Source organism: Macrobrachium rosenbergii, chromosome 32 (genome assembly GCF_040412425.1).
Source record: "Macrobrachium rosenbergii isolate ZJJX-2024 chromosome 32, ASM4041242v1, whole genome shotgun sequence".
NCBI lineage: Eukaryota > Metazoa > Arthropoda > Malacostraca > Decapoda > Palaemonidae > Macrobrachium > Macrobrachium rosenbergii.
The window spans coordinates 13,661,884-13,675,514 of NC_089772.1; the positions used below are offsets into that span (position 1 = coordinate 13,661,884).

The following is a 13,631-nucleotide window of genomic DNA, read 5'->3' on the forward strand; positions in this document are numbered from 1 at the left end:
TCTAGAAGCTAAAATAAGTGTTTTGGTTATGCATTATTATATTTATCAAAAGATGTAGTGACTAGTAATGCATACCTATTACTTTTCAATTTCATGGATGGTGTCAAATTGTAGACCTTGAGGGGGATATTTTGTTGTTTGTTTGTGGAAGTTTATATTTTTCTTTAATCAAGTATTTGACCTCTGGTAGAAACCTGCATTGTATCCTCAGTATCCTCAATTCAATTGAAATTTTTCAGAGAGATGGAGATGAATCGTATGTCAGGATTGTATGGAAGTATTGCAAGCACTGGTGATTACTCCGGTTTAACAGAGATGTTCACTGATCCTGTAGAAGAAGAGGTGAGTACCGTATTTGTAGTTGTGAATTGATTTGGGGTTTTTGGTTACAGTACTCTTTTATCCTTTTTAGTGAGTTTCGTAAGTACTTAGTAGACTGATGCTCTTGTTTAGAATAATTCATTAAGCATTCTTTTTCATCGCCTTTATAAGTGTTTTTACGTCAGCAAAACGTGGAGTGATTTCTTTCGTTTCTCCTCTGTCGTGTGCACATTCTACCTGAAGGCCCATCAGGTTCGGGTCATCGAGCATTCCTTTTTCCAAAAATCCTTCGTCCCTTCTCTTCACATGCCCAGTCATCTCAGTCTTTGAGATCTCCAGTTTTCCATCAGCCAGAGACAGGCATTCCTCGGTTATCGGCAATCCAGTTTAATGGTGCTTGTCTAGTGATGACGATAACTGGATTTTCGGTGTCGATCCCAACTTAAAAGTGGCTATCCCTGGTTACTGGCGCCGATAAGCGCTGTTATCACCAATTTTCGGATATCGTCACGCCGTTGGGAATGGAACCCCCTCCGATAACCGGGGACTGCTTTTACATCTTGCTGCCACTTCACCTTTCCCAGTACACTGCGGTTATGAATCCCAGCATTCTATATCTTAGTATTACAGCTAAGCCAGTTATGAAAAATATTGAAGAATAATGGTAAACACTTCTTAAGATAGAGCATCTAAGTAATTTATGTGTTGTAAGGATACCAAGGCATAAGAAAGATTAAACTCTTTATCAAAGGGATGGTAAAAGGCGTCATAGATTTATGGTATATGACACGAAGGCTCAGGAAAAATTTAACTTCATCAAAATGATGATAAAAGGAGTCGTTAACTTATGTGTAATAAGAATACAAAAACTTTGGAAAAATTAAACACTTCATCAAAATGATAGTAAAAGGAGTCATTAATTTTTGTTATAAGTATATAGAGGCTAAGGAGGAATTAAACTACTGTACTGTACTCATCAGTGTACCTTTTAATCATTAATTTATTTAATTGTAATTAAGGCAGTCCCTGCTTGCCGGCGGCATCGGTTAACAGTGTTTTGGTGTTACAGCGCCCGGCTAGCGATGTCGTTAACTGGATTTTCGGCACCGGCGAGCAATTTTCGCGCCGTTAACCAGTTTATTGGTGTCAGAAAGTGGTTTTTTGGCACTGATAACTGGTTGAGCGATTTATCGGCGCTATTACTGCCGATTTTTGGTTGTCGGTGATTTTCGGTTAGAGGCGCTCGGCCGGGGATGGGACCTCCACCGTTAAAACCTGTATAATAAAAACATGTTGAAGTTGATAGGCAGAACACAGCCTGCTCCATTTCTCCATGCCAGCAGTTAAACCATATTAATTTGAATTTTACCTTGAAAAAATTCTATAATACAGTACATGAATTAAACCATTACCATAAATTTAACCAAAGTTTAAAAATATACGTTTCTGTTAAGTGTTTGTTAAGATTGATCAAAGTGTGGAAGTGGATAAGTTGTAGTGTGTGTGAACGAGTAAATTTCCTTGCCCAGCTATTACAGTAAATGTTTGTATATGATAACTTTCTGAATAGTACAGTAATTGAATTGTGCAATTCAGTTTCAGAATCATCTTCAGAAGCTGAAAATTTTCACATTTTCTACAACCTCATTCTCCATATTAACACAACATTCATACATTTTTTTTACAAATGTCATAGTTTTTGCATATCGGGTTTTTGTTGCTCTCTCACAGTTCATGGTATGTTTCAGAAAGATTATCCAATCTCAGTTAGAATTTGGCTTCATTTTTTATACAACCATAACTTTTAACCTGAACCCCACATCCCAACCCAGTCATTCTCTCCACTCATTAACTGAACAAATGAAGTGTAAGGGAGGGTTTGCTACTGGTACATAAGGTTACTGGCTGAGTACAGTTTTCTTTTTATTTACTTCATCAGGGACTCAAGTATCCATGACTCCTTATGGTAAATGGAAAGGGCTAACAATAAATAATGAGTTTGTATAAAAATTTAGTTTTTAAAATATATGCTACAGTATTTCAGTTAGTTTTGTCAACCGTAATTGGTTGAAATAAGGGTCAGTACTCACCCTACCATCAAGCAATCATAGGTAAGTCCTATGGAATACATACTGTCGAAGTTCTAGCCATGATTAATGCTACATCTTAACATGTCCAACATGAACTTAAGTACAGTTAATGATATTTCCCCAGGAAGACACTTGCTCTGCTAACATGAACCATGTTGACTCTATTTATCTGTTTGTGTATTTTATTGTTTCTTGTTTGTTTGATATTTGGCTGAACTAAGGAAAAAGTTGTTCGGATTTGTAGGAACGTTACACCAGAGATGCGCTTTATGAATGGCAATAAATAATTAGATTTTGGGAGAACCCCAATTTTGGGTAAGGGACCTTCGGATAGAGGGAGGATTGCTCAGTCTTTGTAGGTGTTGTGGTGCCTGAACACTGTCTCATCACTGTAATAACTGATTTACATGTGACACTTACCTGACATCTAGTGTCAAACCTGATACAGAACTTGGTCTTCATTAATAAACAAGTATATTATGCGTCCTAGATGGTCATGTTGGCAGTTGAGTTCATTACTACCATAGTCAGTTTATGTTGTCCTGCAAAACTGCTAGCATTGCACAGTAGTTCCCTCATCTTCTCATTTTCTTGGATAGCTATTACTGTACATACAAACATTTTGAATTTGTTATTGTGTATTTTCAGCATTCTGTAAGTGGGCTAGAATATATTTAGTGTACTACTGGAAACTCTTCATCTAGATAGACAGGACATTGATTACCATCAAAGTTTCAAGAAGTTTTAACTTCAGCGACCCGTACAGTAGTTCCACCATTCCCAGATTATGTGGTTGCTCCATTAGTTTGTTGTTTCCCAAGTCTTACTGTGCTAAGTAGTAATATTATACAGTTGTGGATGAGTTGAAACGTCATGTACAAGCATATCTTACACTGTCAGTTCGTCATTAGGTAGTTTAACATCACATATCATCCCCTTGGTACCAAGGTTCCACAGTAACTAAATCAGTTGACAGCTTAGTGCCATTCATAATAGTTGAATTTGGCTCTGTCAGCATGTACTCTTGATTGTTTATTGGTTGCACAGCATGATCTATCTGTTATTTACCTAACCCTAAAGTAAACTAAACACCATTTAACCCTTAATGGACGGATCCCCTCAGTAGAGGATTTAAAACAGGTTTTGGGTGGTGGACAGATCCCCTCTGAGGAGTATTAATATTACGTGTCATATGATTTGTCTGTATCGAGCGGGGAAAAGTTTCCAGTACTTCAGTGGCCCACAAATGAATTGTGGCAACTAAAGAATTCAGCTCAGCTCAGTTGTGGGTGTCTTGGGGACTTCAGTATTGTTCTGGACTTGAAGGGGGAATGTCCTGCTCCTCTCTCTCCCTTGATGTCTTTATATTTATTTGCTCATAAATATACGCAGGGATTGCTGTTGGTTTTAGTTATTATCTTTTATGATTTGATGTCAGTTATAATTGTAATTTTGCAAAGAAATATTGGAAAAAACATGTATAAGTCCAAAAAAAATTACTGCATTTCCCAATCTCAGTAAATTTACATAAATATTTTACAACAAATATTATCAGGATTTGTTACTGATTTTAGTTCTTATTTGCTGTGATATTGTGTGAGTTGTAATTATAATCTTACAAAATAAAATAAAATAAGTTATTAGAAAAGACATGTATAACTTGATAAAATTTATGAGTGTTTGGTAAAAGGGGCCCCACGCAGGGTTGTAAATAGTCACGTTAATTTCCCGTGGAAGGTCGGGAAAATTTTTTAGAATTTTTTTCTTACCCCATGTGCATTTCCATATCTTCATCTTTCCATTGATGTGTTTTTTTAAATTGGCCAACCTTCAAGTTTGCCCAGTTGGGGGGTGTGCATGATATATAATTAGCCCGTCCCCTAAGGGTTAAAAAGGATTTGAAGGCTTTGATTCTACGTATGTTTAACTGAATATGATGGAAGTCTTTGCTATAGAATTAAGGTAACCAAAGTGTTTTCGTGATAGGTATGCTCTTGCTTCTATCATAGAAGCATTGAACGATGATTTTAACAGGTTAGCTTGGTAACTCAAGTTAGGGAAACTTGTGTATTTTCTTTAATATTTGTCTTATAAGTACTTGAGTATTAAACTCATTTATGTATTCCTTGCAGTTGGTGCATAAATTATTTTGTTATAACCTTCGCCAGTTACTCATGAATGCATTACTACCTTAAAACAATTTGCCTTGTATTTTACAAATTTAATTACATTTTTATCAGTTTATGTATTAATTTATTAATTTACATATTTTTCTTTTCTAACTGATCACTTCTTTCTTTGTCTCCTGTAATTTTTTTCAAATGAACACCGTGTTCTTTGGAAGCTTAAATTTCAAGTCGTCGGCCACTGTAGGTTGTTCCATATGAATAGGGGTTTATCGTCTGAATAATAATAATAATAATAATAATAATAATAATAATAATAATAATAATAATAATAATAATAATAATAATAATAAAGATTTTTGTGGTTTAGGACAGGAATAAAATTGCTTTTGAGTTTATATGTTTTGATAATTCTCGTCATTGTCAATGGTTTTCAATTTGGAAAATTGGCAACCTTGTTTACATAGTTACTTATTGTATTATACTTCAACTAATGTGATGTTCTAGGCAATCTAATTTACTTTAGACACACTTACCTGTACATTTATTTCTGTGGGTTAATCTTGATATTAGTTTTTGAGTGTTGGTAATGTTCAACTGACAAAACAGGTGTTTTTCACGTAACTTGCAGACTGTGTGACACCATGAAAAATTATTCTTCTGAATGAAACTAATTCATAGTGCTGTATTTGCAAGATATCAAAACTGCCCTCTTAATCTGGTAATAGACTTTAATTAAATCAAGTTGTGTCAAGTACTTGACCCTCCCAGCCCAAGAAGAACCCTAAAAGAGATCAGAGGTCTGGTTAAACAAATCATTTATAACTGACTAAGTACTTGACCCTGTGGAAACTGCCTACTGTGTCAAGCCTTGAAGACATGCTTTTTGATATACGTATTCTTAACGTACCATCCAGCAATCACCATCCAATCAGTTGTGAAACTTCTTTTGTACGGGAATGACAAGATCACCGTACTGATTTGTTGAGCTCAGTGACGTGATTTTTGTAATTCCGTAAATTTTTGTTTTGTAGTTACATTTAATAGTTAGAGAAAATTCTTTGTCTTTTAATAAACACGGGTAGAATCAAGTAATTTAGTATTATGGGGCTGTAACTGCTACTTTACCAGTCATACTTATAGTTCTAAAAATTTTCTGAACTTACTCCAGTGTCGGTAAAACCATTTCTTACTGGGAATGACACAAGATGGCTGATTTTTCCATGGTTTTAAATTTTTTCCTAATCCAAAAGTTTGTTGAACTTCTTTGATTTCATATTCAGTAGTTTAATTAGATGCATTACTTTCTATGGACAGCAGGATGGAAGGTATTTTGTTTCTCTTTACTTTGAAGCTCAGTGGTCCGATTAAACATCAAGAAAATAATAATGATAAAACAGTAATCTCTCTCATATCCTAAATAATACATCCAAGGGCCTGTGGGGTAATAGCAATGTCAGGATATGATAAAATAGCACTACAAATGTAAAATGTCAACTTCGTACCATTACTCCCCCTACCTTGTCAATATCGCATAACCTAAAACAATGAAAACTTCATGCAAAAGGCAATTACCTACCGTATTTTCCCATATTTGCAACTAAGCATACTTCATAAACGCACTTTGTACACGAAAAATAAACCTATTTATTCTTCTCTTTTCCAACACACGATATGTGATAGATATATTGTATAGACAGTACACAACCATGTATCATGGGTTTGTCCTATATTTCCCACACACAATAAGGAATACACGTATAAAATAAAAACAAAACTTTCTCTCTTGCTTTCCTGTGTGTGGTGCTGAAACTGCGTACATTGTCCTGACTTTTAAAAACTTGCAAGGTGGTTTTCAAATCCTTCTTCTTCTTCCCCTTCTCCAACACCACTGTATGATTGAGGTCCTGCCCCGCCTTTACCTCATGATGTGGTGAACTGGTCAGAGGAAGCATTTAGGTTCCCAGAGGGTTTGGGTAACAGAGACACATCAGATTCCTGGTTGAATGAACCTTTCATGCCAACAAAAGGTGCTGAAGCGCTCACCTGCGTTTCTTGGCTGAACAACAAGTTAACAGAGAAGTGGATGGCGATGGGCTTGGGTGCATGGGGTTTTGGGATCTGAAGAATTTGGAGGGTACTCTGATGATATGAATAATGGTTCTGCTTCACAGTCACCATCTGCCGAATTTCTCCAGTGCCTTCAGCAAACTCCAAGGCCCTGGGGAAGTTGCAGTGGTCGATGTTGGATTCTCAGTTATTTCAATAATCATTTTGAAGACCATCCACATGTTTGTATGAAGGTGCTTGTAGTGAAACACCCTCGTCATTGTCCTTATCGTCACCTTCAGGATGGATTTAGAAATTATAAAAAGCTTGGAAGGAAAAGATTACGGAAAGAAGAAGGTGCTTTCTTGATAATCCACCAAGCAGCTTTTGCTATCTCGTCAGCTTGTTCTACACACTTTTCGGAAAAATGGGAAAGTGAAGAAAAGAGGAATAATGCCCGATTTTACCCTCGACCAAGGGAACTCGAACCCAAGACCATGGAAGGCCATGGTACAATGGCTGTGGCACAGTCCAAGGTTTGAGAACAAGGTTTATATTCAGATAATCAGTTTGTTCTCCAGACCTTGGCACGTCACTAGTATAGATTATAAATAGCAAAGGTCCAAGAACACTACGTTGAGGAACACCTAAATGACATTAGTGAAGCTACTGTATTGGCCATCAGCACAGACCCTTTGTGTTTTGCTTATTAAAAATTCATTTAAAACATTAATAAAAGATCCACCAATTCCCAATAATCTTAGCTTGCCGATAAGTGCTTCATGATTCACACTGTCAGAGGCATCACTAAAATCTAAACTGACCATGTGTGCCTCGGCACTCTCATCGAGAGCACTCTGGAAGGTGGTAGATTGTAACAAAAGTGCATCACAAGTACCAAGGCTTTTACGAAACCGGAATTGTAATGCTGGTAGCAGGCTTTTATCTTCACTCATACAAAGATGCTTAGAGAGCAGCTATAATGCATACAGGTGCTATTAATATATAAATCGTTATGTAAATGATACTACTGTGTATATAAAGAAATATAAACAATCCTTCCACAGGATGAATGTCAAAGTGACTAAAAATGATTTTAGTCCTACATTTCCTGACATAAGGACGATATTATCCATTTATATATTAAATAGAAAATTTTATGTATTAAAATATTAGTTTATGTGAACAAAAATATATGATAAATATCATATTCTAAAGTGATACAATATGTAATACATAACATGAATTATGCATTGCTGACAACAAACATAAATGCACAACACTTGGTATGTGGATTTTTTACTATTTTCTTGAGTGAGGAGTGTTGAAATATTTCTTAAATGAGAAGTGCTGCGTATATGCAGGATCACTGGCATGCCATTAATTCACTTCGTATCCTTGAAGATGGTTTAGATTGTGGCTTGTTTAAGTCTAAGTTCCTTTGTGGTAAACACTGATAGCATTACTGGCACCTGTACGCTTGCTTTATCTTAAGTTGCTCCTCAGGGGCACTCACCTCCTTTTTATTACTAGTTGTAGGGGACACAGGTGGGGGTTTTATAGATATGACGGTTGCTTAAAGACACAGCGTTGTTACAGGAGGGTATAAAGAAAAGTAGCAACACAGACCGTACAGGGAAGGGAGCGTATTACACACTAGTGACTGCGTGGCAGGCTGAGAAAGGAGGAGTGCTGCTGCTGCTTGGCTCCCCAGCATTTGCAAGAGAGTATGTACCGGAACCAAGGGTCTCCTACTTGGAAAAATAAAAAAATCAGAAGTTGGAATATGGTTTCTTCTGAATATGTTTTCTTGCTATGTCCATTATAAAATGAAAAGACATAAAGTGAAGAATTGTAACTTGGGGACTGACTGTAATCCAACGTCATCAGAGCCATAAATGGACAGGATACGTTGTGTTGGAACGTTGTGTTCCATGCAACAGGAGATAGAAAGGGGGCAACGAAGTGAGTAAGGTCATGTTTGTGCATAGCATGAGTAGACAGGGATGTTGCAAGATGCAGTCCATGACTGGAAACTAACTCCTCAGATTGCACCAAACCTGTTGCCATTTCCCACAGTGTAAAGTCAACCCTAATATGAGATGAGTAGTTTGCCCAGTGTACAGCACACCAATGAAAGTCACTCCTGTTATGGGTATCATGCAATCAGATGAGGACTTCAACAAGAATTGAGTGATATATGTTACTGTAACGAACCCTAAGAGATGGTGACGAGTTCAGAGATTCTTCGATCCACCTTAAATCCCTTACCGCTATGATAATGAGTAGGACCCATACCAGAACAAAAACAATTCAAATTATTTCCTCAAAGAGAAGGATACAGGCACTAAACGAACACTTAATTATTTATTGCAACTAATATCTTAAAATTATAAAGAAATCCCTTGAAAACTGCACTTTAGCGAAGGAAAAAAAACTCACAATTACAATTCCAAAAACACATTTGCCTAGCTAACTAGCACACTGAAGTAAAAGAGAAAGGAATTAGCTGGAGACAGACACCACATACGCACGGGTCGGTGCGATGGTAAGAGACAGAGAAAGAAATTAAATCTTAAACCTAATTGATTCACAAACTTGAAAATCGAATAACACACATTTGGGATTATAAAAGAAAAACAATCACTGCATTGACATTAATCAAACGTAGTTCTGATAATCCACCACGCAGCGAAGTGTCGTCTCCTACGATAGATCTCAGCAAAGTGCCACCAAGTAGGAGGCATAGGAGGTGGCAAGGAACAACACCTTGAAGATGCTACCAGCGTCAGAACGTCGAGGGCGTCTTCAGAATATTTCAGCAACCTGCCACAAGCCGTCAGAGAATATGGGTGCTGAAAACCTCTCTAAAGGGAGCCGTCCACTGAGGTCTTATCACTCAGAAGGTCCCCGGGCGACGAACAGCCGAAGCACAGTCAAACATGAAAAGATAAAGACACGTACATGGGTGACGTATCTATTAAACTACAACTACCCTTTGAGGGGAGGAAAAGATCCCAAGTCCAGCCTTTAAGAGACATACACAAAAAAAACTGGACAAAACTAACAAAAACTTACCCTGATGGGCCAAACACAAAATCTACGGAAAATACAAATTTAATGAAAGACGTTAACCTCATTATACTACATACAGTTTGAAATGGATGTACAAAGTACAAGTAAGTTGGATTAATCTAATTTTGTTGACTTCATGATGTTGGCTAAGAAGGCAGAGTGACTGCCTTCTTAGAGAAGGATTGAGGTAACAAATGACTTACGCATCACTTGGAGTAGATGAGAAACTGTTTTCCTTGTAGGTCAGTAGCATGAGTCCAAAGCCAAGCATCAGAGGGCTTGTGAAATAAAGTTAGTGGCCATGATGGGGAGACAACAGCAAAGTTTATGGAAAAAGGAGTTCAGAAAATTGTGATACAATTCCCTTAGGAGCCTGTTAGACCCTAAAGAGGAAATTGTTCCATATTAAGTGGGATGCATAAACACCCTGCACTCATTATAATGAGGAACAGAACTTCGTAAAGAGACCCCAAAGAAGAAATTGTTCAGTATTAAGTAGGTTACACAAACACCCTTATACGCAATATAAAAGGAAACAGAACTTCATGTAGAGGGTACGTCGTCCTTTGTTAAGTTCACCTGCTAGGTCTTCAGCTAGAATGAGGATAAAGATCACCAGTGAACACAAAAAGGAAAGAGTTGCATGCAGCAGCACTCTCATCCTCAGTCACCAAAAAGCCAGCCTTAGTAAGGCTCTGCCTATAGACTGCTCAGGGGACAAAGTAAGGCCTTAGAGAGAATACCAGGAAGGCACCATTTTTCATGAAGGCCACGGAGCCCAGTTCTGCGTATACGTCCCTCTGATCCATTCATAATAGTTTTTGGACGTGTAAGAATGGATCTAAGAAGCTACTCAGAAATTTTGTTATAGGAATGGATCTAAGAAGCTACTCAGTAATTTCATTTGCTGTAGGTTTCTTAGAAGCTTCTATGAACAGATATTTCTTGTGTGAGCTGGTTTATAATGTCTTTTTTTTCCTAATGATTGATCAACCTGCCTTAATGGACTGGGGTGAAAGGTGTTTTGTGGGCGGCCGTGGTTGAAGTTATGAGAGAGATTTTAACTGTTAATTGAGCTTTGCATTACCTTGAAGTTTTTGTACAACCGGAGTACAATGCTCCTCTACTGATAGCCTTTGCCGGAGCATTGTCTCTTACATAACAAAGTCTGGCTTTTAACAGTTAATCCGTGAACTCGTGAAAGAGAGATGGCGAGCCCTGATACGCTTCTGTAACTCTTATTGTTCTCTTCATGAAATAGAAATTAGAAGAATTTGGCGCTTGTGAAGGTTCCTGGCTAGAATTTTGTTACATAAATGACATAAATGCTGTGTAGGTCTTCCCCTGTTGAATATAGTACTTTAAATTCAGAAACATAATAGCATATATTAATTTTTATAGTCTGTTCTACTAAATAAGAGAAAAGTACTTAATTATAAAAAAGTACTTATTTCAATCAGCTGCTGAAAGTGGTAGTGCAATTTACAACTGCTGTTGAGGAATAGTCAGTGGGAGAAAACAAGTTTCCGTCACTGAGATCAGTACAAGGGTTGGGTGTAATACCATATCAATTTGGGTAGGTGTTTGGACAGTTTTATATGTTATCTTGTAGTGTAAATATTTTATTATTTAAAATCCCTTTGTATGCAAGTGATAACGTGGAGAGAGAGAGAGAGAGAGAGAGAGAGAGAGAGAGAGAGAGAGAGAGAGAGAGAGAGAGAGAGAGAGAGAGAGAGAGAGAAGGGGGTTATTTTGCTGCCATAAGATTTAGCAAAGTTTTAAACTGATGAGAGAGAGAGAGAGAGAGAGAGAGAGAGAGAGAGAGAGAGAGAGAGAAGGGCCGGGTTATTTTGCTGCCATAAGATTTAGCAAAGTTTTAAACTGATGAGAGAGAGAGAGAGAGAGAGAGAGAGAGAGAGAGAGAGAGAGAGAGAGAGAGAGAGAGAGAGAGAGACAGTTATTTTGGTGCCAGAAGATTTAGCAAAACTTTAAACTGAAAGAGAGAGAGAGAGAGAGAGAGAGGCGGTTATTTTGCTGCCATAAGATTTGGCGAAGTTTTAAACTGATGAGAGAGAGAGAGAGAGAGAGAGGCGGTTATTTTGCTGCCATAAGATTTGGCGAAGTTTTAAACTGATGAGAGAGAGAGAGAGAGAGAGAGAGAGAGAGAGAGAGAGAGAGAGAGAGAGAGAGAGAGACGGTTATTTTGGTGCCAGAAGATTTAGCAAAACTTTAAACTGAAGAGAGAGAGAGAGAGGCGGTTATTTTGCTGCCATAAGATTTGGCGAAGTTTTAAACTGATGAGAGAGAGAGAGAGAGAGAGGCGGTTATTTTGCTGCCATAAGATTTAGCAAAGTTTTAAACTGATGAGAGAGAGAGAGAGAAAGAGGCAGTTATTTTGCTGCCATAAGATTAAACAGTTTTAAACTGATGAACGAGAGAGAGAGAGAGAGAGAGAGAGAGAGAGAGAGAGAGAGAGAGAGAGAGAGAGAGAGAGAGAGAGAGAATTTCCCAACGCAACCGGGTTTTGCTCTAAAGCAAAGAGACAGGGCTCCACAGCATATAATCATTTTACACCGTTAGAGGAAGTGAGAGAAATAGGAGAAGGGGTGTGATGTTTGATCTCGTATGTGTGTTCAATTCAGTACGTCGTTGGCACTTGGCGGAGTGGAGTGGAGTGGGCAGCAAGTCATGTAAGACGAGCAGCCCCAGGAGGGAGGTGCTAGCGCTGCTCTCGGGGCATGAGGCAGCATGCCCCACTCCTTGAAAGGGTCCCTCGAGGACTTGAAGGGGAGTGATGGCCGGGATGGAAATAGGCAGCGGTTCGAGGAAGGAATTGAAAGTTGCGTGGACGCAGCCCCCCCCCCTCCGTTTTTACAGAAGAGGTCCAGTTTATTTACACGTTTTTCGTGTTTCCTTTCATATTGTAGCAATATTTGGTATTTTCATTTAGATATTAAAGAGAAGGATAAAGAAAATGTTGGTTTTAGTTTTCTGTAAAAGAAAACTATTGTGCCGACTTTGTCTGTCCGTCCGCACTTTATTCTCTCCGCCCTCAGATCTTAAAAACTACTGAGGCTAGAGGGCTGCAAATTGGTATGTTGATCATCCACCCTCCGATCATCAAACATACCAAATTGCAGCCCTCTAGCCTCAGTAGTTTTTATTTTATTGAAGGTTATAAAGTTAGCCATAATCGATACAGGCCTGGCCACCACCGGGCCGTGACTGAAAGTTTCATGGGCCGCGTTTCATACAGCATTATACCGAGACCACCAAAAGATAGATCTATCTTCGGTGGCCTTGATTATACGCTGTACAGAAAACTCGATTGTGCCGAAGAAGCTTCGGAGCATTTTGTTACTTGTTTATTATTGGGTCGGCTGTCGGTTTTACTTCATAATTTTTCTGTCATTTATGAGTCGTTGCTGCTTTTTTTTTTTTTCTATACGAGTGCCCTTCACCCCTCCTTTATACTAAACTCTTCAAGAATGCGTTATAAGCAATTGTGTTGATACATTCGACAATTCGGATGACGCAATTTGAGAATTAACCCAGCAGTAGAAGCGAAGTTTCGAACTGGTACAGAAACTTCAGATGGGACTGTTAAAAGGCGGTGAATATTTTACCCGCAAGGATTGATAAATGGGAAGTGGTAAGGATTGATGAATAGGAAGTGGTAAGGACTGATAACCAGGAAGTGGCACACTTGTCAATTGAGTTGTAGAAATCGTTCGATGAAGCTGTGGAGATCAGAGAAGAATTCCTTTATTTACTTTACCTTTAATTATGTTTACTTATTTTGCCTGTTAAATATGGAGGCGAGGGGTCAGGTCGGCTGCCTTATTGATTTCCAATAGGAACTCGCTTCAGGTTGTAATAAGGTTAGAATACTTATATATATTACGCTCTGTGAGGGCGCGAGATTGCGAGGAAGAACAAATATGAAGTTAGAGGATAGAACAGGACGTTC

General features: G+C 38.1%; 1 protein-coding gene across 20 annotated transcripts in view; it reads left to right on the forward strand.

The window, feature by feature from the left end:
• The window catches only part of LOC136855727 (tight junction protein ZO-1-like), a 409,885-nt gene that overhangs the window by 13,212 nt on the left and 383,042 nt on the right, over positions 1-13,631 (forward strand). For all 20 annotated transcript variants that reach the window (XM_067133076.1, XM_067133072.1, XM_067133086.1 and 17 more), the window contains exon 3: positions 240-342. In XM_067133076.1, coding sequence (XP_066989177.1) covers positions 240-342 — 103 coding nt within the window. The remainder of the gene's footprint in view (positions 1-239; positions 343-13,631) is intronic.